Source organism: Phodopus roborovskii, unplaced genomic scaffold (assembly GCF_943737965.1).
Source record: "Phodopus roborovskii unplaced genomic scaffold, PHOROB, whole genome shotgun sequence".
Lineage (NCBI taxonomy): Eukaryota > Metazoa > Chordata > Mammalia > Rodentia > Cricetidae > Phodopus > Phodopus roborovskii.
The window spans coordinates 18,333,598-18,356,613 of NW_026126585.1; the positions used below are offsets into that span (position 1 = coordinate 18,333,598).

The 23,016-nt window shown below is 47.9% G+C and overlaps 1 protein-coding gene across 1 annotated transcript in view; it reads right to left on the reverse strand.

Annotated features, from left to right (window-relative positions):
• Positions 1-23,016, reverse strand: part of Nav1 (neuron navigator 1) — a 220,548-nt gene that overhangs the window by 20,871 nt on the left and 176,661 nt on the right. The window contains exons 7-13 of the mRNA XM_051204077.1: positions 6,760-6,898; positions 6,088-6,385; positions 4,343-5,036; positions 3,492-3,932; positions 2,933-2,974; positions 2,171-2,319; positions 257-427 (exon numbers count right to left, since the gene is read on the reverse strand). Of these exons, the coding sequence (XP_051060034.1) occupies positions 257-427; positions 2,171-2,319; positions 2,933-2,974; positions 3,492-3,932; positions 4,343-5,036; positions 6,088-6,385; positions 6,760-6,898 (1,934 nt within the window). The remainder of the gene's footprint in view (positions 1-256; positions 428-2,170; positions 2,320-2,932; positions 2,975-3,491; positions 3,933-4,342; positions 5,037-6,087; positions 6,386-6,759; positions 6,899-23,016) is intronic.

Here is a 23,016-nt window from a genome sequence, read left to right on the forward strand (position 1 = left end):
TTTCGATTTCCCTTCCCTGGGCCCCAATGGTAGATGCTCCATCCCACACCCCGGTGCTAGGCGGTGACACCCAAGGTTTCTGGGCCCCCAGACCCTTCAAAGTTATGGGAAGACAGAACTGAAATGGCCCAAGTTGATGTCCTATGAATTATACATGTGTGTGTGGTGGCGGCATTGGCGGCGGTGGAGGTGGTGGTGGGTGAGGGAGCCCAGCAAAGCCGGGGTGAGTGTGAACCGCGTTAGCATGAAGTCTCACCATCGTCCGTGGGGTCGCGGAAGGATCCTGACCGAATCATTCCCTTGGATCTCTCGGCCAGGGACAAGGTGCTCCCCATTTGGGAGCCGCTGTACAGCTCGAAGGCCGCCTCGTGGGTGGGGATGCTGTTGGAGCGGGTGATTCTTGGCGTGGTGGCCGCAGTGGGACTCACTGGAAGGACAGAGGGGAGGGAGAGGGGGAGGGGGGAGGCGGGAGAAGAGGGAGGGCCATCAGCTCTCTGGTCCCATGTGGGGGACGGAGCAGGAGTCGATGAGAGGCAAAGGGGAAGAGGGGAGGAGAGGAAGGGCAGTAGGAGGGGGAGGGGTGGGGGCTGGCGTGCGAGCAGCTGGAGGTTAGGGGCTTCTCCTCCTGGGAAGGCTGGGCCCTGATGGAGGAGGACTCCATGGTCTACAATAAGGGTCTTCCCTTAATGCTGCCTGCTTGGCGTTGTCGCTTTGGAAGGTTAGGCTGGGGGCCTGGCGGCTTTCCCGAAACCTTCACATCCCTAGGATGTGCAGATGAAAATGGTTTGCTGTGGTCCCCGACAACAGAACTGGAAGCTGTCTTAGTGGGGACCGAGAATCAGACCAAGACTCAGTTCCAAACGATGGAACAGAGCCAGCTACAGACAAGGGGACCAGGCTGTGGGGCCCAATGGGCTCAGCGTTATGAAAGGGAGTAAGGCCCCCCGTAAAGCAGCGTCGCTCTTGGCCACTTTGGTTGAGATCTCAAACGAGACTACGGCCTCTCTGCCCAGCACCCCTTGAAATGAAGGGCAGAGGGGCAGGGGATGAACGTGTCAGCCAGGCATGGGACCCACAGCCGTGGGATCTGCCGGCCACAGAGGCCACCACCCCTACTTTCCCCTTGCTAAATGTCTGCCTTTCACGGTTCATAGCCTTGCGGAGCTCCTGCCTCTGATCTTTAGCCTCCATACAGCCATAGAGATGCCTCCCCTGCCTATGAAGACCCGGGAAGAATTCATACCTGTCTTGCCCCCTTTGAACTCCCAAAGTGAATACTGTTTGGCCTAGTCCCTCACATTCTACAGCACAATGGCCTCTCTTCTCCTTTGACCCTCAAGGGAGATAGAGAACAGGCTGGTCCCACCCCGAGTTTGATAAGCTCATGGAAGCCAGATGACCTTTCCTTAGGCACAAGTAACCTCCATTCCTAGCTTTCCTCAAATTCCCCACAGTCACCGGTGGCACAGGCTTGTTACAAGTCCTCATCACAAAAGAACTGCTTTCTTTCACTCAGCTAACAGGAGAGACGATTTGGAGAGATGCAGCAAGCAAACGACAGGTCTACCCCAGCCTTGTCCTAAAGAGATTCCCAGTGCTTCCCAGAACCAGGGCTGGTGTATCTCTGAGCCAGGCCCTCCTCCTGAAGCCTGTTTCTCCATCCTGTGTCTGAGTCACAGGGCCACTTCCTTCCCTCCCAGCTTTCCCTTCTCCTCGGGCTTTAAAGAGGGTGTGTCCTGTCTAGCACTAGTCTTAGTCAGCCTCCCTTTAGGGCTAGGATGGCCCTGGCTCACCCAGAGCAGTTGGTGAATCTGGATTTTGCTTTCTGGAGACAAACCTCATTCTCTGCTGCAATCAACAGCCCCACAGGTTGGTACTGCCCAGGACCGTGCACAAAACACCCATCCGGAAGCCCAGGGCCTTGGTACACAGATTTCCTGTGTTGTCATTCAGGCTCTTTGACACCGTCAGGGCCCTAAGGCTTGTGCCCAGGGGCGACTTTTCAGTTTAGGACCTCGGAACACTTCATCTTTAGTTTGGGTTGGTAAACTGAGGCGCCATGGAGCGAACCCAGGGCAACTTGAGCCAGACACGCCTAGCCGTTCCGCCTCCCTCTGCAGAGTGGTCCCTGCTTCATCTCCTGCCGCAGCGAGTGACCGCGGACACTGACCTATGTTGGTAAGCTGGCCCTTCGCACTCAAGGACACGGAGAGCGTGGGTGGGGACGGCAGCTCCGCCTGGTCGTCGGATTCGGGAAGTCCACCGATAGTGTGGGAGTGCCGTCTCTCCTTGGTCTCCTCCTGGGACTGGAGCTGGTACCTGAAGAAGGAGCAGAGGGGCTCGGTCTGAGCTGTGGGTGGGATGCTTGAGCTAGGCAAGGGATGGTAACTCAGCACTGTGCCTTGAGAGCTGCTGATGGGCTCTATGGCCCCATCTACAGGCTTTCAGGTGGCAGGCATCTTCATCTAGTTGTGGGGAGCCACACTCTGTCCCTTGCCCATGTGAGTGGCCTCAGAAGTCCACTACAAGGGGATGAATGGAACCAAGGAAGGTCACAGGGCTATGCTAGCAGAGGATGGCACAGTCGACGGCGTGGCTCTTGTATGCAAACTCTTTTCTCCCCTGACAGCAAAGAAAATCACTTGATAAAAGCTAATATGGTGAGATTGCAGAAGGAATGGGGTGGCATTTTTGTAGGACCATGTACAAATTATTGGCTAAAAGGGCCACTAAATTCCTGCATGGGGCCTGGGTTAGGTCAGGTTGGGATTTTACTTTATTTATTTTTGGAAGTGAACTCACAGAGATCCACCTGCCTCTGCCTCCCAAGTGCTGGAATTAAAGGTGTGCACCCCCAGCTGAAGTTTTTAACAGGCCAGGAGCCTTGGGTATATGGTAGAAAAACAAATAAACAAACATATTTAAGGGTTACCTGAGTCCTTTCTTGGGGAGGGTGTTCCGATCCCGCTGACTGCTGCGGAGGGAGAGAGAGGTATATGAGCCCATCTTGGAAACATTAGTGTATGGGATGAGAGGTTTGAGGGGTATATCTTCTGGAGGCAGGATGGCAAATTATGCAAATCTATTTCTATGAACAAATAATGCAATGGTCACAATCAAATTCTTGACTCAGAACTTGGGGTATATTTGAAATGTTAAATTTTTCCTTTTGTTAGGAGTTCAGGTGGTGTAGTTAGCCATTTAAAAGGTCTCGCTATGGACAGTGAGAACCAGGGTATGATGTAATTGAACCAATTTTGCACTAGAAAGCCGAAGCTAGATTCCGAATAAAATTAATGAGATTCCTGAGACATCATTCAACTTTTTTGTAAAGCTTTCCCTGTGTACAAGGCGAGAACAAAAACAAAGACACCCTGCATTTCTCAGGGGTTACAAGGGAATTAGATTATTTAAAATGTGGAAAAATATACATCAAAAGTCACCACATGGAAACGGATAGTCCTGCTAATGGCTCTGCCTCCACCGCATACCTGTCCAACTGTCCAGCTCTGGGGCTTCCAGTCCAGGGCAGCTCTTCCGTCTCTTCCTCTGAGGGGGCGGCGGGGGCAGTGGGTGGGGTGAGGACAGGACTGCTGGGGAAGGCACTGGGCAGGCTCATCGGCATGTGGAGGGACTCCATGCTCCTGTGCAGGTCTGAGAGTTTGGGGTACATGCGGGTCTCCTTCGGGACACTGAAGCCACTCATAAGCTCCAGGCCCTGGGAGAAGCTCGCTGAGTTAATATTGAGGATGGGTGCTGGACTGGGGGTGAAGCAAGAAGGGAGAGGGCCCCCAGTTGATGAGCTTGGAGCATGCAGATCTGGGACCTTTGAAGCATGGGTGTCGCTGGAAGATGGTAGGTCCAAACTGTTGGAGTTGACCTTGTCTAGATTGGCTAGTGAGGGTGGCTTGACAAAGCTTTTAGCTGTGGCCCTGAGAGAAGTAAAGATAAAATAAAATATTCAGAATAACAAGTCACAGGGCAACAGGCAATCCTCTCGTCGTTTTCTTTCTCTCCGGCTGCCTACTCAGCCAGAGGCTTCTTCCCTGATGCTGCTCACAGACCAATCGGAAGGAGAACCCACCCTTGACGCAACTGGCCGCCTCTCAGTCACGAGGGAGGCAACACATGCATGTGGGAAGTGTGCAAATAAACATAGCAAAACCATTCACACAGGCACCAAAGACAGCGTTGACACGGAGCAGCGGAAACAGAGGAAATGGCACAGAGGAGAGAGGAAGGATCCACACAGAGGTCTAGAGACAGCAATGGAGGACAGGCCATGTCACACCTAGCACAAGGCTGGAGAAACAGACTAGGGGGCAGTGGCCAGCGTGGGTACCTGAGAGAGGCTGGCGGCAGCTCCGCTAACTTGGCGGCTGCAGGGTGGCTGGCTTGGTTCTTAGGAGTGCTTTCTGGAGAGCCGATGCTCTTCAAGGAGATGTTGTCTGAGTCCAAGGCCACTGCCTTGGCTTTGGCCTTTTCCTTTTCCCGATCTGTCTGATTGACTGGGGCTGGAGTGGTCCGGCCGCTGGCAACCTTGGAAGGTTCCTTCAGTCTGGAGGGTGTGAGGCCTCCCTGCTTGGTGCTGAGGAGACTGGGGTCAATGCTGCTGCTGACAGGGCGGGGTCCACCCCGCCCACCAGTGACACTCATTGAACTGGATTTGGCTGGCCTGGGCAGGCTGCGGTACTGGATGTTGGACCGTGCTCCAGGAGCCAGAAATCCGGGCTCTGCGCTGTTGGACACATCTAAACTCGTCTTTCGCCCGTTTACTGGCTTGACAGGGATGCCTGAGGATTTCTGTATCTTGCTGAGGGTGGCCGAGCCTCCTGTCTGCATGACAGTAGCTGTGCCAGTAGCAGGGGGAGGCTTCTTATAGCCAAAGGACCCTGAAGCAGAGGGGCGAGCAATGCCCGACGGGGGCTTCTTAGCATCGCTCAGGCGGTCCCGGCCAGCGTCAGAAGAGGAACGTTGTAACCCGGTGTTCTTCACAGCGAGCTTGCCCTTGTCTGTAGCTTTACCTTCGGGCTTGCCTGAAAAGAGGCCGGAAACAGAGGAAGCATTGCTATCACGATGGTATCTTTGTTTTTCAAGACAAGGTTTCTCTAGGCGGCCCTGGCTGTCCTGGAATTTACTCTGTACACCACACTGGTCTCAAACTCACAGACGTGCCGGGATTAAAGGTGCGTGCCACTGCCTGGCCTATTATAATATCTTTCTAGGGGAAAAGGAACCACCGTCGTCTATATGTTATTAAATATGGGTAAATGGGTCCTGGATAAGCGGAACAGTTTCTTGCCAGAGGGACTAAAGGAGAAAACAGGCTTCCATTTAGTTTGTTTTTATTGTCTTCCGTGGGATGGCTTATTTTAGTTAAAATGGCAGAGGCAACCACAAAAATGATCAAGAAGGAAGTGTGTTTAATAACTAGTCAAGGAAAGGACAAGAAAGAGGGGATGCAATGAATTAGGTAAGAACATGTTTAGACACTAGGGAAATGTCGATGAAAGTTCAGAGTGACCCAAGGGGTTAGCCTTGGGGACAAGGTACTTCTGGGGTTGGTTTCCTTTGCTTCCTTCCTTCCTTCCTTCCTTCCTTCCTTCCTTCCTTCCTCTCTTTGAGAAAGGGTTTCTCTGTGTAGCTGTGGCTGTCCTGGAACTCACTCTGCAGAGCAGGCTGGCCTCAAATCCACAGATCTGCCTGTCTCTGCCTCCCAAGTGCTGGATGAAAGGCACGCAAGCGCCACGTCTGGCTGTGTGTCTTTTCGAAACCATTTCACATGATATTTCAGCAGGACCCTCCTTTCGCTGCTAAGAAGTATGCTTGGGGAAGGAAAGGAACCGGGCGGGAACCATTCGAAGGGAGGGACCTGCCTCTGAATATACTCTCTCCTTCTTCGCCTCGCCAGCTAGTTTCCACGTTGGGAAGACAGAGACAGTAACACCCCTCTTCCTAACTCAAGGACTGTCCCTAAGGGTCAGAAAGGATAACCGTATGGTAAAGTATTTCCGCAAACGTTTGCTATCACTCTGTAGGCTTGGGACCATGAAGGAAAACCTTGTCTCCTCCTGCATCCCAGTTCACCTGCGACTTTGAGGGCACTCTGGGCTGCGTGAGTGATGGGAGAGGTGACAGCCACTGGTGGTGTCTTGCCCTTCTTCAGGGACCCTGGCTGTCCCAGGCTGATGGGTTTCTTCAGTTCCCCGCCCTTGGATGAGTCATCACAACTCTCTGGCCGCTCCCTCCGCCACCTGGAGGACCCGAGTTCCATCTTTAGGCTCCCACTGTCGTATTCCAGCTTCTTGGGGGCCTTCTCCTCTGACTCACTAAACCAGGTCAGCCCGCTTTCGGCCAGGGAGCGCTTCTCTGAGTCTGTGCGTAGCTGATGAGAGGAAAAAAAGGGCAGAGTGAAGTCCACGAGTCCTCCCTCCCTCGTGTCCCAGAGAGATCATCTCTACGTACTTTTTCTCCTCCAACTGGAAAAACTCCCCGCCTTTTCTCTGTCTAACAGCCCTGGCTGTCCCTCTGTAGACCAGGCTGGCCTCGAACTCACAGAGACCCGCCTGCCTCTGCCTCCTGAATGCTGGGATTAAAGGCGTGCGCCACCACTGCCTGGCTGGAAAAACTCTTCCATGTATCACTCTACAATAGGCAGGAGCCCAACATACAGTCACTTAGGACACCTACACAGATCTGGCCCAGTTTGTTTTGTGGTTCACCTTGGCCTGGCGGCCTATGTTTCCAAAAGTCACGTACCACTATTGTAGAGCTCCTGCGAGAAGCGGTGGGTGTGGTAGGGAGGGAGTTGAGTGAGGAGCTGGCATTGAACTCTTCTGAGCTGAGGTTGTCCGAGGCATCGCTGAGCCCACTGCTGATGGAGCTGCTCTCATCCCAGCTGGAGGAAAGGAGGGGGAGAGGCGAGCAGTTAAAACGGACGCCATGCTGGAAATAGCATTTCATATAGATGATGGGTGGGTCTATCCCCAAAGAAGAAAGTCTGGGGTTAGTCCTGGGTTTGCCAATAATTCAAAGTGTGGCTTAAATGTTCTTGTAATTTGGTGACAGACTTTCATAAAAGGAAGAGGTTGGTGTGTAGCAAGAGGCAATGTTATATTTCCTTAGCAGGAAAGCTACATTATAAAGGCAAGGGGGGGGGGGGGTCTGCTGAGATGTCTCCACGGGTCAGTCACCTGCTCCGCAAGCCTGCCACCCTGAGTTCAACCATGACGGAGGAGAAAGCCGACGCCGTAAAGGTCTCTCCTGACACCCACATGTGCAGTGTGGTACAGACACACCCTACACACACAACAGCAACAAATGACATTTGAAAAAAAGACGGGGCATTTTTAGAGCCATCTAATTATGCAAACCCCATTCCCCCGTGAACAGCTTTCAGCCTCAGCCTCTTGTAATTCGTTCATTTTTAGACGTACTTTCCAGGCATTCCTATACTTTCTAAAACTTTCTATACCCGGTAACAGGCCAGCCAAGACCTCTCTGTTCTTTTTGCTGTGCTGACAACTGGACCCAGGTAAACTTCCAACCACCGAGTTATCTCTTAAACCCAGACTCCTCTGTTCTAGAACTTTCCGTCCTCATTGCTCCGGAGGCAGGCTCTGCTCTTGAATAGCACACCTGCTCTTCTGGTAGACTGCTAACCCTAGGACGCCGTGCCAGGCAAAGATGCTACATTCCTGCTGAACAAGCACTCAGTTCACGGTTAATTTATATGAATATGTGTGTGTGTGTGTGTATGCATACACACACACACACACACACACACCAATATATATCAATCAGATGTAAGGTATGTCCAACATCTGTACTTAAAATGTGTATTTAGAAACTTGGAGACCCAGGCCTATGTGCAAAATGAACTTACCATGCCTTGATCTCTTCTTCATAGCTCAGTCCTTGTAATCTTCCTCTGTTCAATTTTCGTTTGTTTGTTTGTTTTAGTTTTGGTATTTTAAGACAGGGTTTTAGTCCTAGCTGCCCTGGAACTCACTCTGTAGATCAGGCTGGCCTTGAACTCAGAGATCCTCCTTCCTCTGCCTCCCAAAGGTGTGCGCCACCACCACCTGGCTCTCTGTTCAATTTTTAAGTCTAACAAGTTATTTATTTATTTACTTATTTATTTTCGGTTTTATAGACAGGGTTTCTCTGTGTAGCTTTGGAGCCTGTCCTGGAACCAGATCTGCAGATCAGGCTGGCCTTGAACTCACAGAAATCTGCCTGTCTTTGCTTCCCAAGTGCTGGGACTAAAGGCGTGCGCCACCCACGCCCAGCAGGAACTTTTATATTTTTATAGTAAGTTTACCTAAATATCTAAACCAAACAGCAACTTCTGCATATCCACCACCTTCTTGATCTAATTATGCTAGGCACAGGCAAGTATTTGTGTTACTTGGGATAGAACTCAGGGATGCACACATACTAAGCATGTGCTCTACCACTGAACTAAATCCCCAACTAAGTGACCTTCCTTCCTTCATTTCTCTCTCTCTTTCAAATTTGAGACAGTCTCACTAAGTTGCCCAGGCTAGCCCGGTAGTCCATCCTCCTGTGTCAGCCTCTTGAGTAGCTGGGATTATAAACCTGTGCTACCAGGCTTGGCCATGACCACTGTTTTCTATGTTCAGAATTTGCCTCTTAGGACCCTTCTTCAAAGGTCTCCTATTCTAAGCACTTCTTAAAGTGACCTTTAGCACTCACTTGAGTTTGTGATTCTTGAACTGAGCACAAAGGTTCTGTAAGCTTGCTCCATGTGTCTGTCTGTGCCTTAGGAATTAAATTCCAAATCGTATCTGTTCAGAATGGGTTTCTTTACCAGCTTTGCATGCGTACTGAGGAGGCTGGAGACTTTTCGGTGTGCGTGAATTTGCTGGGTATTTGGAAAAATGGTTCTTTTTTTTATTTATTTTGAGTTTCAGATCATGGAACAAAAATCAGACATACAAGTCATTTACGAGCTGGCCAGGATTTCATCTGGCTTCCCTCTAATTCATGTGCTGGGAATAAGAAAGTGGGTGGTTTGGCCATTTGGCTTGGTTGCTCTGTAGTGCTTTATCCAAATACATTGAGAAACAGCAGAGAAAACATGGGGGTTAGGACACACTGCCGAGATATTTCGACTTTACTACTGTTAAATATAGCCGTTACTGAATGACCCCTGTGCCGTATATTAAGTCTCCCTTTTATCCAGGGTTGAGATACCCCGCACCCCTTTTTATGCTGAAAAAGGGCGCGGAGGAGAGATCAATGCAGATTTAATGATTCTATCAACTCTTATGGGCTCAGATAAGATCTCTGGCAGGCAAACAAACAAACCATTCACAGTGTGTTCTCTTAGGTCAGAGACAGAGGAAGCCCGGAGTACTGAATCTTTCATCTGAGATTAATTATTGGTAATCAAAGGCCTGCAGCAGGGACAACTCTCTGTGGAAAGGGCTCTGCAAAAATGAAAGACCACAGCAGTCCAGGGATCCAGAATGAACCTTCGTTTTCTGGCCATTATGACAAGACCAACGCCAAATGGCAGCAAGGAGTTCCTTTTTCTTCTTCTTTAATAATTCATTTATTTTCTTGTTTATGTGTGTGGGGTTTTGTCTGCATGGATGTCTGCAAAGTACATGCATGCCTAGTGCTCCCGGAATCAGGAAGGAGGTGTCAGATCTCTTGAGACTGACTACAGTTGTGAGCTGCCATGTGGGTGCTAGGGATTGACTCCAGGTCTTCTGGAAGAGCAGCCAGTGCTCTTAACCCCTGAGCCATCTCTCCAACCCCTAACGTTTATTTTCTAGGAGAGAGTTCAGACCCTGCTTCCCTAAAGCCACTCCTGCTGAGCTCTTTCTTGCAATGAAACATAGGAGCTGAAATTTTCCCAGCTAATGTGCAGGTCATGCAAAAGAAAATTCTGCTGTCATTACCTAAGGCTTAAACTTCTCTATTGGGGGTGTTCTGCTGTAGGGAACATATTTCTTTAAAAAAAAAAAAAAAGTAGAAAAGTAATATGCAGAGTCAAATACTACATAAAGAAGTGAAAAAAGGGGGAAAATTCTACTCTCATTTTCAGGGTAACTGTTTTGTGTTTACTTATATCCTCTGGCCACCACTGCCCTCTGACATTAGCTGATGCTACAAGACTATACCTTCATACCTACAGACCTGCTCCTTAACTTAAGCCTGGTCTACAGAGCGAGTTCCAGGACAGCCTCCAAAGCCAGAGAAGCCCTGTCTCGGAAAATCAAACCAAACCAAACCAAACCAAACCAAACCACAACAACACTATTAGCTCTTCTCTTTTTCACCCAGGGTCTTTCCCCATATTTATTTATTTGTGTGTGTGTTGGGGGAGGCATGTGTTGCACGCCACAGCTTATGTGTAGAAGCCAGAGGACACTTTATGGAATTACTTTTTTCCTTCTACCATGTGGGTTCCAGGGACTGAACTCAGGTTGTCAGGCACGGCAGCAGGCTCTTTTACCTGTTGAGCCGTCGGCCCGCCAGCCCTGGATAGCGTCCTGATGTGTAGCCCACACTGGCTTCTGACTTGTGATGTCCCCTTAGCGTCCTGAGAGCTGGCGTTATGACAATCATGTGCCTCTTCTCCTTCGTATTAATGATTTTATGACTTAAGAAACAAATCCTTACTGCCATTGTGCTCTTGTGATAGTTGTCAAACGTATCAAACCATCAGCAGCAGAATGTCCCAGATGACACTTAACAGAGCTTGTTTTTTTGAGGGTGGGGATATAATATACCCTGGTGGACAGCTTCTGAGTCACTGAAGAGATGACAGATTTCAGTTTCATAATCCAACCAGACAGGGACAGAAAGAACCACCTAGAAGACTTTTTTTTTTTTTTTTTTTTTTTTTTTTTTTAAACTAAGAGCTATAGGAGAAAAGTGGCTGGATGGACGGACACTGTAAGACGGCGAAAAAGTAAGACGGCTTAAGGCGGGAGAACAGAAAATCTTTAGAAGAGTTTGCAGTTTACCAGCTAAGGACACACAGTAAACAGCGGCCACTCCAGAGGGCAGGGAGGAGGAAAGGCTGCGAGCATTTGTCCCCCAGAGAATAGCAAGGACACAAAGCTCATAAATGGAGAGGCACCACACCTGTCCTTTGCCATGCAGAGCCCCTGTGCACACTCAAGCCTCCACATTCTGTCTCCCTCCTGGTTCTCTATTTTCAGGCAAAAGAGAACCCTCTGCCCCTTCCCGCCGGCACTGAGTGCTCTGGATTCTCCTAGTCCTTTCTTTGTTCCACAAGCAGATCGCAGGTGCAGACAGGAGAACCGGGCAGTGACAAGCTAGACACGAAGCCACCAGGACATATAAACAGCAGAGACCCTAGTATCATTTTATAATCTAGATCTTTTCATAAACCCAAACCACCACCTCCAGGCAGCCGAGGCAGAGGAGAGATGGAGTGAACTCTGGCTCTGGGAGAGTTGCTGGAAGATCGTGGCCCTTTATCTCGTTTGTCTTCTTTCGGAATAGAAGAGGAGACGGCTGAATAAATCGCAAGAGAGACTCGGTCAGATACAAGCAGAACAATGCAAAATGAGGAGCTGGCCGGTGAGTGGAAATTTCTAGAATGCTGGAACAAGTTCTGAGAGTTAATCTAAAGAGTTTTCTCTATAGGCTACTTATTTTCCTATTTGCTGTTACCCTGTCTTCTTCCAAAACGAACATGCCTCAGCTCACCTCCCTTAAACTAAAAGCATCCTTCCTCGACTCTTCACATTGCTTTGTCAAATACTTCAGTATCTGTCTTCAATGTTTCTTGCTTTAATCTTCTCATTAAAAAAAAAAAAAACAAAACAAAACAACCTTAGGCTGTTACACTCACACCTGTGTATCCTTGACCTTTCTCCTGCTTTTGATTTGGTTCAGGGCTTGAGCCAGTGAAAGCCTTCTCATTGGCCCGGCTCTACAAATCCTCCCTCTCACAAATGCCACATTTTACCAGTAGCCTAATCACCGTCGTGTGCAGCACTGCGCAAAACCTTCACTAGCTCCTCCCCACTAATATGGCGAAATCAAGACCCCACAGCCCATGGATCAGTGTGTCCCTGAGCCATTACAAACACAGAATGGTGGTTAAGAGCACAGAAGTCAGAATCAGACTGACTAATAAGTTTTAAGACCTACTGACTTCTTGTGTTAAATTCTACTTCAAATGGGGAAGCATTCATTGAGCTCCTACTATTTATAGACACAGGGGCAGCTGCTTATAGGCATTCAAAAATTAGTGGCTGTCCAGAATGAGCTTGTAACCCATGGGTAGACAATACCATGGAAGGGAAATAAATACCATGGTGTGTGAGCCACTTTTCCTGGGTAAGTGTAGCTATTGCCTCTCATCAAAGACTCTCTTTACAACAAACAGAGGTCATCACAGAAAACCACAGCTGAACACAACTCAGAGATCTACAGATCATGGGGAGCCCAGCCTCAACAGGTACTTCTATGTTACAGCTCTCACACACATGGCTCAAGGACAACTCTGGCTCTTTTTCCCTGTACAGTGATATGGATTAATGAAGACTCTGGAGTCACGGTGTTGTTCCAGGATTTCCACACCAGTGGACACAGGCTCTGTCCACCTCACATGGACATCTTGCCTTTCTTCGAGGCTAAGACCAAACACTCCATCTTCCATGGTCCTCCTTGCCAGGAGACATCTCAACCTCTTTCTCCTGATTTATATCTTTCTCTGTGAGAACACTCTGCCTGGAGACAAGTCTGTATCTCTCTTCGCCAGAATAAATTTCTCTGAGGGCTGGGACTGAATCTCATCTATCTTTGCTTATTTGGTATCTTGAAATAGCAGGCACTTAGCTCACCAGGGACTTAGATTCCTGGCTTTTACAAAAGTAGTAATGCAAAACCTCAAAGAAGGGACGAGGACTTTGGGACTGCTATGGACATGGCCAGTAATCTGTCTCCAAATAATCCTTGCTCTGTGCATGTGGAGGAGGTGTGGGGGGGGGGTTATAAACATTGTCTTAGAAGTTCCAGTTAACTGTTAAAAATTCATTATCTTTTCAAGAACATAATTAACCTTTACTAGGACCTTAAACATATTTATAAGGAATATGTTATACTCCTTTCTGGGTAATTCTGATATACTGATCACCTGTAGGTCTGCTTCTACTGACTGTTTTTCTCCTTAGTCATATCTTTCTGCTTCTTTTTGAGGCTCGTGCTTTTGTTTTGTATGGTGAAACAAATAGCTGAGAAAGGACCACAGCTGAGCCGATTAGTATAAGGCCCTTCTACTCTGTAGAACAGCCGGGGCTGAGCTATGTTGTAGATTTACTCAGTTCTCCAATGTAGAAGCAAGACGGTCCTCTCAGAGGGGCTTTGCTCCGAGCACAGCGAGACTACAGGGTGCTTTCTCTGTGCCCTAGATCCCAGCCAGTAGTCACCAGTCACCAGCTTTCTGTCCTGCCATGTGTTCTGCTCCTGGTGGGCCCCTGCAATGCACTCAGTGGAGGGTCTTGGCGCTTTGGAGGGTCTCTCTACCCTTCAGTCCTGCTTGATTTCATTCTACGGTGCTCCACGCTGTAGTCCGTGAAGGGCCTGTGTATGCTGCATGTAGGTTGGATGTTTCTCCGTTTTCTGCTCTGCTCTCAGCCGTCACCTCACTGCTAGAGTGGGCATCTATGTTCTATGATTGGGACTTCTATAGTTAGCCCATAGTTAACTTTCATTGTGTATGAAATTCAGCCATTCTCTTTTTATCCTCGTCCTCGGTGGATTTCTGTTCCCTAACTACCACGCTAGGATGAAACAGCCACAGATTCCCAGGAACAGCTCACTCCCTTCTGGAATACTTGGCGGAGTGGGTAAAAGTACTGGCGATGTAAGCCTGGAAACCCCGTGTAGAACATGGATGTGGTGGCATCCATTTGGAATCCCAGCATGCCTATGGCAAGACGGAGGTAAAGACAGGAGAGCCACAGCAAGTATTTGGGCCGGCTAGCCTGGGGTCATTCTCACAGAAGAAACAACGAGAGGCCCTGCCTCAACGAGGCAGAAGGCGAGAACTAACTCCTCCACAGTTTTCCTTTGACCTCTACCCATGTGGCGTGGTATGCCCCCACTCCCTCCTCACATCCCCGTCTCGCTCATATTCTCACACACACACACACACACACACACACACACACACACACACACACACACACACAAGAAATAAGGTAAAACGTGTTTCTATGTTACAATGTTTACTGCTTATCGATGTCTTCCTGTTAGGTAAGAATGCCATGTACTGTGACAGTCTATCATCCCTTTTAAGGAAGGGATGCTCGCTCTCCTTGAGTGCCCTTAGAGTGTCACCCAGGCTGCGACAATGGGAACTTACTACCCTCCTTGGTTTTTTTGCCCACTTGCAGCACAGACACCACAGTCTAAGGAACACTCTGGCACACCCATCCCTGCCGTAGGATGGAAACAGGACCATGAGGAGGCCAGCTCAGCGGGACACTACTCTGTCTGTGTCCCTGCAGACACACGGTGACACACAGGGTTCCTCCTCCCCTCTGGGAAACACACCAACATTCACATAGGCTAGGACTGGTGACCCCTCCCAGACTTTTCTCGTACTATCTCCTCCCCACACTTAGGTCCAAACTAAACCACGAAACTAGAATGGTCAGGAGGCCTTCAGTCAGCCAAGGGTGTGGCCAAGGGTGTGGCCTCACTAACTGGAGGGTGGACAAGCTTGTGACTGTGTAGGAAAAGAATTATTGCTTCTGTGCCACAGTGAGTTCTCAGAAGCCACATGTGAACGCTGAATTGGTTCTTCTATCCAGTATATGCCTGGGGGATGGCTAACCACGTTCGTTTCTCAAACTATTTGCTTAATGGATAGGAGCTGTGCATATCGAACTTTCTTCTCTGATGGTAGAGAAATATCTACAGTACACTGAATTGATTTAAACATACTCCCCCCCCCCCACACACACACCTTTGTTTTCTTCTTCAGAACTAACCTCAGGAAGAGTTTATGGACTTGGAAGTCTACCATGACATGTCCGGGCGCTATTTACAATTTCCTGCTTTCTTATCTAGGACAGAGAGAAGCTGCCATTGCCATCTAAATTGTAATTCCTTAAAACAGCTGAAAGTTGTTTGCACCTGACTCGAGGGAAGTACACCATCTGACCAATCACGAAAAGCCAGAGCCGCAGTCAGAGCCTTTAAGTCAGTGCTCCACCACGTAACCAAGGTGGCACCGTATCCTATCAGACATTCCCGCGTCAGATGGGGCGGAGGGGTGAAAGACCACAAGCCTCCATGCTGTCACACTTGCTGGCTGGGTGCATGGTCACCTGGGTTACAGCTTAAGAGACCACAGTGACAAAGGGAATTAGAGCTGGAGACTAAGAGCATCCTCTAGTCAGACCAACAGATGGCAAATGTAATGAGCCAGGCTTCTAGATTCCCCCAGAGGCTGGAGTGTCCGTGGGGACCCACAAAGGAGCAGCTCTTTCATAATGCGTGTTTGTATACGGCTGTCACTGGATGGCTGTACAGTGAGGGGGTTATCTCACGGTATCTGCCCCTAAAGTTTGAGTTAATCTTAATACTTTGGAAATAGAAGGAGTTTATAATGCTCTATGTAGTCTGGGGAAAAATGAAATACTTAGACTAAAAACTGACTTGTCCTCTTGAGGAGGCTAACCTCACTGGCTAGAAATGAGGCTGAACTCTGTGAGCATGCCTACAGGTCACAATATATTCAGCACTTTCTCTGGTCTGGAAATTTTGTTTAACTTTTTTTATAACTGCATCAGACTAGAGTTAAGGTACAGATTCCTTTTTGATACTTCAAAAATACTCTTGCTGCTGGGCAGTGGTGGCACATGCCTTTAGTACCAGCACTCGGGAGGCAGAGGCAGGTAGATCTCTGTGAGTTTGAGGCCAGCCTGGTCTAGAAGAGCTAGTTCCAGGACAGGCTCCAAAGCTACACAAAGAAACCCCGTCTCAAAAACAAAACAAAAAACAAAAAGACAAAACTCTTGTTGGGGTAAAGGAAGGCATGGCTTAGTTGGTAAAGTGTTTGCCTTGCAAGCACAAGTCCCCAGAACCCGTATAAAATGCCCGGCAAGGTGACATTCCTGCAATCTTGGTACTGGGAAGGCACCGAGTAGAGGGATCCTGGAATTTGCAGGCCAGCAAGTCCAGCCTAACTGGTGAGCTGCAGGCCACGGAAAGACTTTGTCTCAAAGGAGGTAGACACACTCTGAATTGTCCTTCTGCTCCATATTCCCACACACATGTACACACATGTGAACATGTACACACACACATACACATGTTAAAAACATGATTGGTTTGTCATCTGCAGGAGGCTAGCCCAGCACCCTGTGAACTTTGCACTCAGAAGTTGAAGCAACACTGCCTTAAAACGTCAAAACCAAACAGAAGAAGAGAAAGTGGTTTTTTTCCTTAAAAGTATTGTAGGGGCTGGAGAGGTGGTTCAGAGATTAAGAGCAGTAGCCACTCTTCCAGAGGACATGGGTTCAATTCCCAGCAACCACATGGCAGCCCACAACTGCCTGTAACACTATCTCCAGGGGATTCCACACCTTCACACATACATGTAGGCAAAACATCAATGCACGTAAAATAAAAATAAATAAATCAGTTTTGTTTTTAAGTATTTTGGATTAGGGGCTGGAAAGAAAGCTTGGCAGGTAAAGGCACTTGCTGCCAAGACTGATGACGTAGGCTTGATTGCTGGATCTCTCATAGTAGAAGGAAAGAATTTAATTAGTCCCACAGGTTGTCCTCTGACATCTATATATACACTTACACACAAATAAAAAAAAAAATACATGTTAACAATTTTTTTTTCCAGGCTGGGCTCAACTGTCCTGTAATCCTTCCTCGGTGGTTGATACTGAGAACTTGACAGAGTCTAGAATTACCTAGAAGACAAGCCTCTGGGATGACGAAGGGTTATTGGGATTAAAGTAGCCTGTGGGCATGTCTGTGAGGAATTAGATTAGGTTAATCAAAGCATGAAAATAATCAGAGCGTGAATACTCTTCAAACTTGCTGCTTCCTAACTGTAGACATGATGTTCCCAGCTCCCTCAATGTTCTGGTGCCTTAACTCCCTCATGTGGGTGGGCTCTGCCTCCAGCTGTGAGCCCACACATCCCCTCCTTTTCTATGCTGCCTGTACCAGGTGTTAATGTCACAGCAATAAAGTAACTAGCATACGACCCTAGCACGCGGGGAGTTCTAGTCTAGCCTGGGCTGCAAAGTGAGACCCTGTCTCAAAAAATTAGAAGAAAGGGGCTGGAGAGATGGGTCAGTGGTTAAGAGCACTGGCTGGTCTTCTGAGGACCCAGGTTGGATTTCCAGCACCCACATGGCAGATCACAACCACACGTAAATTGGTTCTAGGAGATCTGATGCCTTCTTCTGGCCTCTGTGTGCACTGCATACGTGTAAGCTTAACACCCATACACATAAAATGAAAATAAAATAATAAAAATGAACCATTAAAAAAATTAGAGTGATGAAGACACTTGCCATAAATATCAGGTTGAAACAGAGCAGATCATATAAAACTGATACTCTTGCATGTAAAAAATAATTCAACAGTAAATTCATGTCTAGTCGTCACGTTAGGTCTTACTTGCCTTACAAGTCTAGCAGTATGTTATAAACTCTTGTTAGGAGGAGACAAAGTTGTGCAATCTCAAGCAAATGACAGAAATAACCATTTGTCTGAAGTTGACGCATTTGAACCAGGGAATGTAGTTGGGATTCTTAATTCAACCAATCTAAGATCCCTAAGATATCTCACTACCATTTGTCTTCTGTCACCCTCTGGGAGGTGAGAGTGGGTGCTTCTCTAGGGCTGACTCAGAGCCATGGGGATAAAGGGGAGCTACAGCAAACGGCCTCTCTTGTTCAGGCTCCCTCAGTCCCCTTCCCACTTGGGTTTGTTTTGGCTCCAGGTTTAAGAGTATGCAATCTATCATGGTGACTGGGTCCTGTCTACAGTGATGGGAGTTGGCTGCACAGCTTATTGAATTGTTTGAAATAGTCTTTTTTTTTTTTTTTTTTTTTTTTTTTTTTTTTTTAAGCAGAGCCATGATCTAGATCTGACACCATAGTACCTGGAATGTGATAAGTTCAAGTTGAGAACACAGCAGGGTTTCAAAGACTTAGTAGGAAGAAAAGAATGGGGGGGGGGATCTTTATTAATACTTTTTGTATAAATTCTATTTTAAAACAGTATTTTAGATGTATTGGGTTAAACAAGATATAATTAATTTGCCCTACTTTACTTTAAAAAAAAATTGTCTCTACTAGAAAATGTAAAATTACATAGAGGGCGTGCATCTCAATTGTATCAGAAAGCTCTGTCCTAAATAGAAAGCTGCTGGTCAATGCAATCGATGTCAGTTTTGAGAAACCGAAGTTTATTAAACCGCCATGGTTTGCCATGGTTGCCATGATAGGAAAAAGCTACAGCACATGGTTGGACTTCCCCTATCCTTCCTCTCACAGTACCAAATGTGGCAGAATTGTCAGCGCACACATTGAGTTACAGCCCTAGGCTCCGAACGGTATTTAAGGGGTTAGAGAAGACAACAGAGTTGGGTGTGGTGGCACAGAACTTTAATCCTTTAATCCCAGCACTTGGGAGGCAGAGGCAGGCAGAGCTGTGTCTACAGGGGCCAGCCTGGTCTACTGAGTGAGTTCCAGGACAGCCAAGGCACAGTCATCCCAGTACCCTGGAGGATAAGGCGGGGAGAGCAAGATCTGGAGCCAGCCTGTATTACTTAGGCTAAGTTTAAAAAAGAAGAAAGGGGGTTGCCGTGGAAGAATTAGAATGAAGTTGGGAAAATTTATGGTGCTCGGCTTTGAAAACGCACTGAGACCATCTAGAGAAATTCTTGAAGCCAGTTATCTCCCTTGCTTCTCATCCCATGTGGACTCTGAGGACTCCAAGAGCCGGGGGAGTGGAGAGTCTGCTCTGTTCCTAGTCTGTGGTTTGGCAGGGACTGCAGCAAGCCAGGCTGATGCGGCCAACAAAGCCAGACAATGGGAGGAAAGGATGGGTCCCACAGTGAGAGTAAGAGGGAGACTGGGCAGAACAGAGGGGCACCAACACAGAGATTTCTTGAGCTGGGAGTTATGTCAAGTTTTAAGCAAAGGCCACACAGAAACTCTGAAGGACAATGTATATGAACTTAATGGGTGTCTCAATTAGGAGAAATGGCTTGGTGTTCGTGATATGCTAGCATCTTTTGAGAAAACTAATGGTTTTAGTAACTAAAGACGCTCCTTGTCTTAATGACTTTCTCGATGCTGTGACAAAATGCTTTGGCAAAAGCTCAAGGGATAAAGATTCATTTTGCTTAAGAGTTCCTGGGGGATGCAGTCCTTGAATGGAAGGCCTAGCAGGAGGCAGAGAAAGCTGGCCAGTTGGTTACATTGTATCCTCAGGAAGCAGAGAGAGAGAGAGAGAGAGAGAGAGAGAGAGAGAGAGAGAGAGAGAGAGAGAGAGAGAGAGGTCGGTAACATTGTATCCTCACTGGAAAGCAGAGAGAGGTCGGCAACATTGTATCCTCACTCAGGAATAGAGGTTTGTTACATTGTATCCTCACTCAGGAATAGAGAGGTTTGTTACATTGTATCCTCACTCAGGAACAGAGAGGTCTGTTACATTGTATCCTCTCTCGGAGAGAGGTCAGTTACATTGTATCCTCACTCAGGAACACAGAGGACTGTTACATTGAATCCTCACTCAGGAAGCAGAGAGAACAGAAAGAGCCAGGCTGTAAGGCCTCACCAACTACCTGTAGCCATCTCCTTCCTCCGGTGAAGGCTCCCACCCAAAGGTTCCACAGTCTTCCCAGACAGCACCACCAGCTGGGGACACTTCATATTTAGACTCAAGACTTCCTTCAGTCCAGTTTGAATAACAGAATTTTGTGATTAATCATCTCAGCTTTCAAGGTGCTGAGCCTTAATTCACAACGGAGGACGGACTAGGGATCCCTGAATTAAATCCTACTGATGGGTTACAAGACATTAAATACAGAAGCAGAGAAAGTAAATCACCACAGCCCGGAAGGCCAACACTTGAGAGTACCCGCTGTCACATTTAGAAACAAATTCTGGCCTAGACCCAACTGGGAAAATTAAAAGGTTAACTTCAGCGAATTTGGAAATATTTCTGAGCTCCAAACCAGCTGAAGGGAAAGTCAAGACAAATACTGCCCCTCCTCTCCCCTCCCAGGTCCTACCCTCCTCCCGCATGTCGCATGTCGTATTCTGCCTTGGTCATTCTATTCAATTCTGAAGCCACAGGTTTCTATTGTTGCCTTTTTCCTTTAAGTGCTCAGCCATGATCTCTAAAGTGACTGCCAAGGTTCTTTAAGGCATTTAGAAAGGGTGTTGGTGTAAATAAACAGACCTAGTACACTACCAAGAGTATAAAGAGCCACTCTAACTAAGGCACACTAGGGCACCTCTGCTGCTCTTTTGATGATGTAACAAAAAAGTGAGAAAGCATGTCTGCCTGGTCCCCGCTGATGTTAACGTCAGTTTTTCCTTGTTGCAGTCAGGATGAGCTAGACTCATCCTCTTTTCCAAAAGGTCTGTCTGTCTGCTCTTTGTCTTTCTTTTTAAGTGGTGGCATTAGGATCGCTAGAGGGCCAGTCCTAGGTAAAACTGCATTTGGACAAAATAAAGCCACCGTGTCTACGTCTGTTCTGGACAGATGCCATCACACCAGTGGCTTTACATAAATCAGTCTATTGGGACAAGGCTCCTATGGTCTGGAGAGCCGATGCTCTTACAGCCATCTACAGGATTCTGTGCCCAAATTCAAGTTCTGATATCTGATCCTACTTTCAAGATTCTAAATGTGTCTGTGACCCAGAAATTTTTCTTTAAAATCCTCACCTTCTCTCCACAACACCCTACCTCACTCACTACATTTTAAATATTTATTTATTTATTTATTTATTTGAGGCAGGGTACCCCTTGGCTAGCCTCAGACTCACAGAGATTTGTCTGCCTCTGCTTCCCCAGTGCTGGGATTAAAGGAGTGTACCACCATGCCTTCCGGATACTGACTCGTTTTCCCTCAGGGAAAAACCTTAAATTTATAAGGTTTTGCTTTGGTGCCAGGGATTGAACCTAGAGACCTGAACCTGCTAAGCACATGCAATAGCAGAAGCTCTGATTTCAGCCAAACACTGTTATGCCCCCCCCCCCCATATACTGACTACACCATAGTTACAGATGGGGATGAGGTCATAGGGTGGGGCTCTAACCCCACAGGATTGGCATCTTACTGAAGAGGAAAAGCCCCAAGCCTTCTTTCAGTGCGGACAGTGTGAGGAGGCAGTGTGTCCAAGCCAGGAAGAGTGGCTTCTTTAGAAAGCAACCTGGAAGGCGCCCTGACCTAGAACGTCACAAAAAGGCCTAGGGCTCCTGGTCTGTATTATCTTATCACTGCAGCCTAAGCAGACGACCACAAGCACTAAGTGATGAAGTTAAACACACTCATGTACATACCCCATGTGTCACAGCACACGACGACGACTTCCTGACTCAGGCTAGTGTTCAACCCAGGGCTTTTCCCACACCAGGCATTTGTTTGTTTACTGAGATGAGATCTTACTCTGCAGTCCCAGGCTGGCCTGGGATTCACTATGTAGCTAAGCCTGACCTGGAACTGATAGTAATCCTCCTGCATCAGCCTCCCAAATGCGGTGCCAACCCCCAGTTAGCTGTGCTTAGCTAAATTTAAGGCTTTTTGAAAATAAAAGGTTGCAGGGCGGTGGTGGCACACGCCTTTAGTCCCAGCACTCAGGAGGCAGAGGCAGGCGGATCTCTGTGAGTTTGAGAGCTAGTTCCAGCACAGCCTTCAAAGCAATACAGAGAAACCCTGTCTCGAAAAACCAAATAAAAAAAAAAAGTTTACATTTATTTATTTGTTCATTCATATGTGTGTTGAGTGCACACACCATGTTGCAGGTGTGAAGGCCGGAGGACAACTTCCAGCTGATGGTTCTCTCCTTCTACCATGCATGTCCCAGGTACGGGGGAACTAAAGTCCTCAGGCTTGGGGGCAAGTGCCCTCCTCACCTGCTGAGCATCCCCAAGGCCTAACACTCAGAACAAAGACAAAGCATCCCAAGCAGTCCTGTCAGGGAGGCATGGGTAGAAGCTACAGGCTGGGAGAGTCAAGGGGTCAAGAGGAAGTGGGAAGAACTGTCCTCTCTCTTCGACAAAGCGAGGGTCTGTGAGTGCTCCCCAAATGACTTGGTACCCGCACTCAGCACGGCAAAGGGCATACACAGATGGCAACTTTGTGGGACAAAATGGATGTAATTGGATTAGAGGTATCGGGATTTTCATGTGGCAGAGGATAACTGTAGGGTAGCAGGGGAAGACAGAGAAGCGAGAATACACGGGGAAAGCATGAGAAACTGTTTCCGAGACGGAGGCTGAAGCTTCGCCGTGTCAGCCGGCGGGGCCAGTGCACAGAATACCAAGCAGAAAGTTGAGCTGTTGGATGGGAGTCTCCGTAATTGGGACCAACTGTGGGCGAGGAACGCTGATTCTGCTGGCCACAGTTTGTTCGAGTTTTCTCTAGTTTCAGAGAATTCCCCTTCTGCCTGCCTCAAGCCTTTCCTGGTCTACTTCTTTTAATTCTTTCAAAGGGGTAGTGGTGGAGAAAAAAAAAAAAAAAAAACAAGGCATTTTCCTGTCCCATTCAAGATGTTTTCAAGTCAGGAAATCGAAGGCCTTCAAACGGCTGCAGCAAAAGTGGAAATCCATTTTTAAAAGAATGGGGAAATTCTCAGGGATGCCTTCGAGTTCACCGTCAAGGCTTTGAAGGAGCAGGCTGTGAGACGAGACATGGAAACTGTGTTTCTATCTGCTCTGGGTTTCATTACTGAAGTGAAGTGAGTGATTGTCTTAGTCTCAGTCCCCCCAAGTATAAACACGG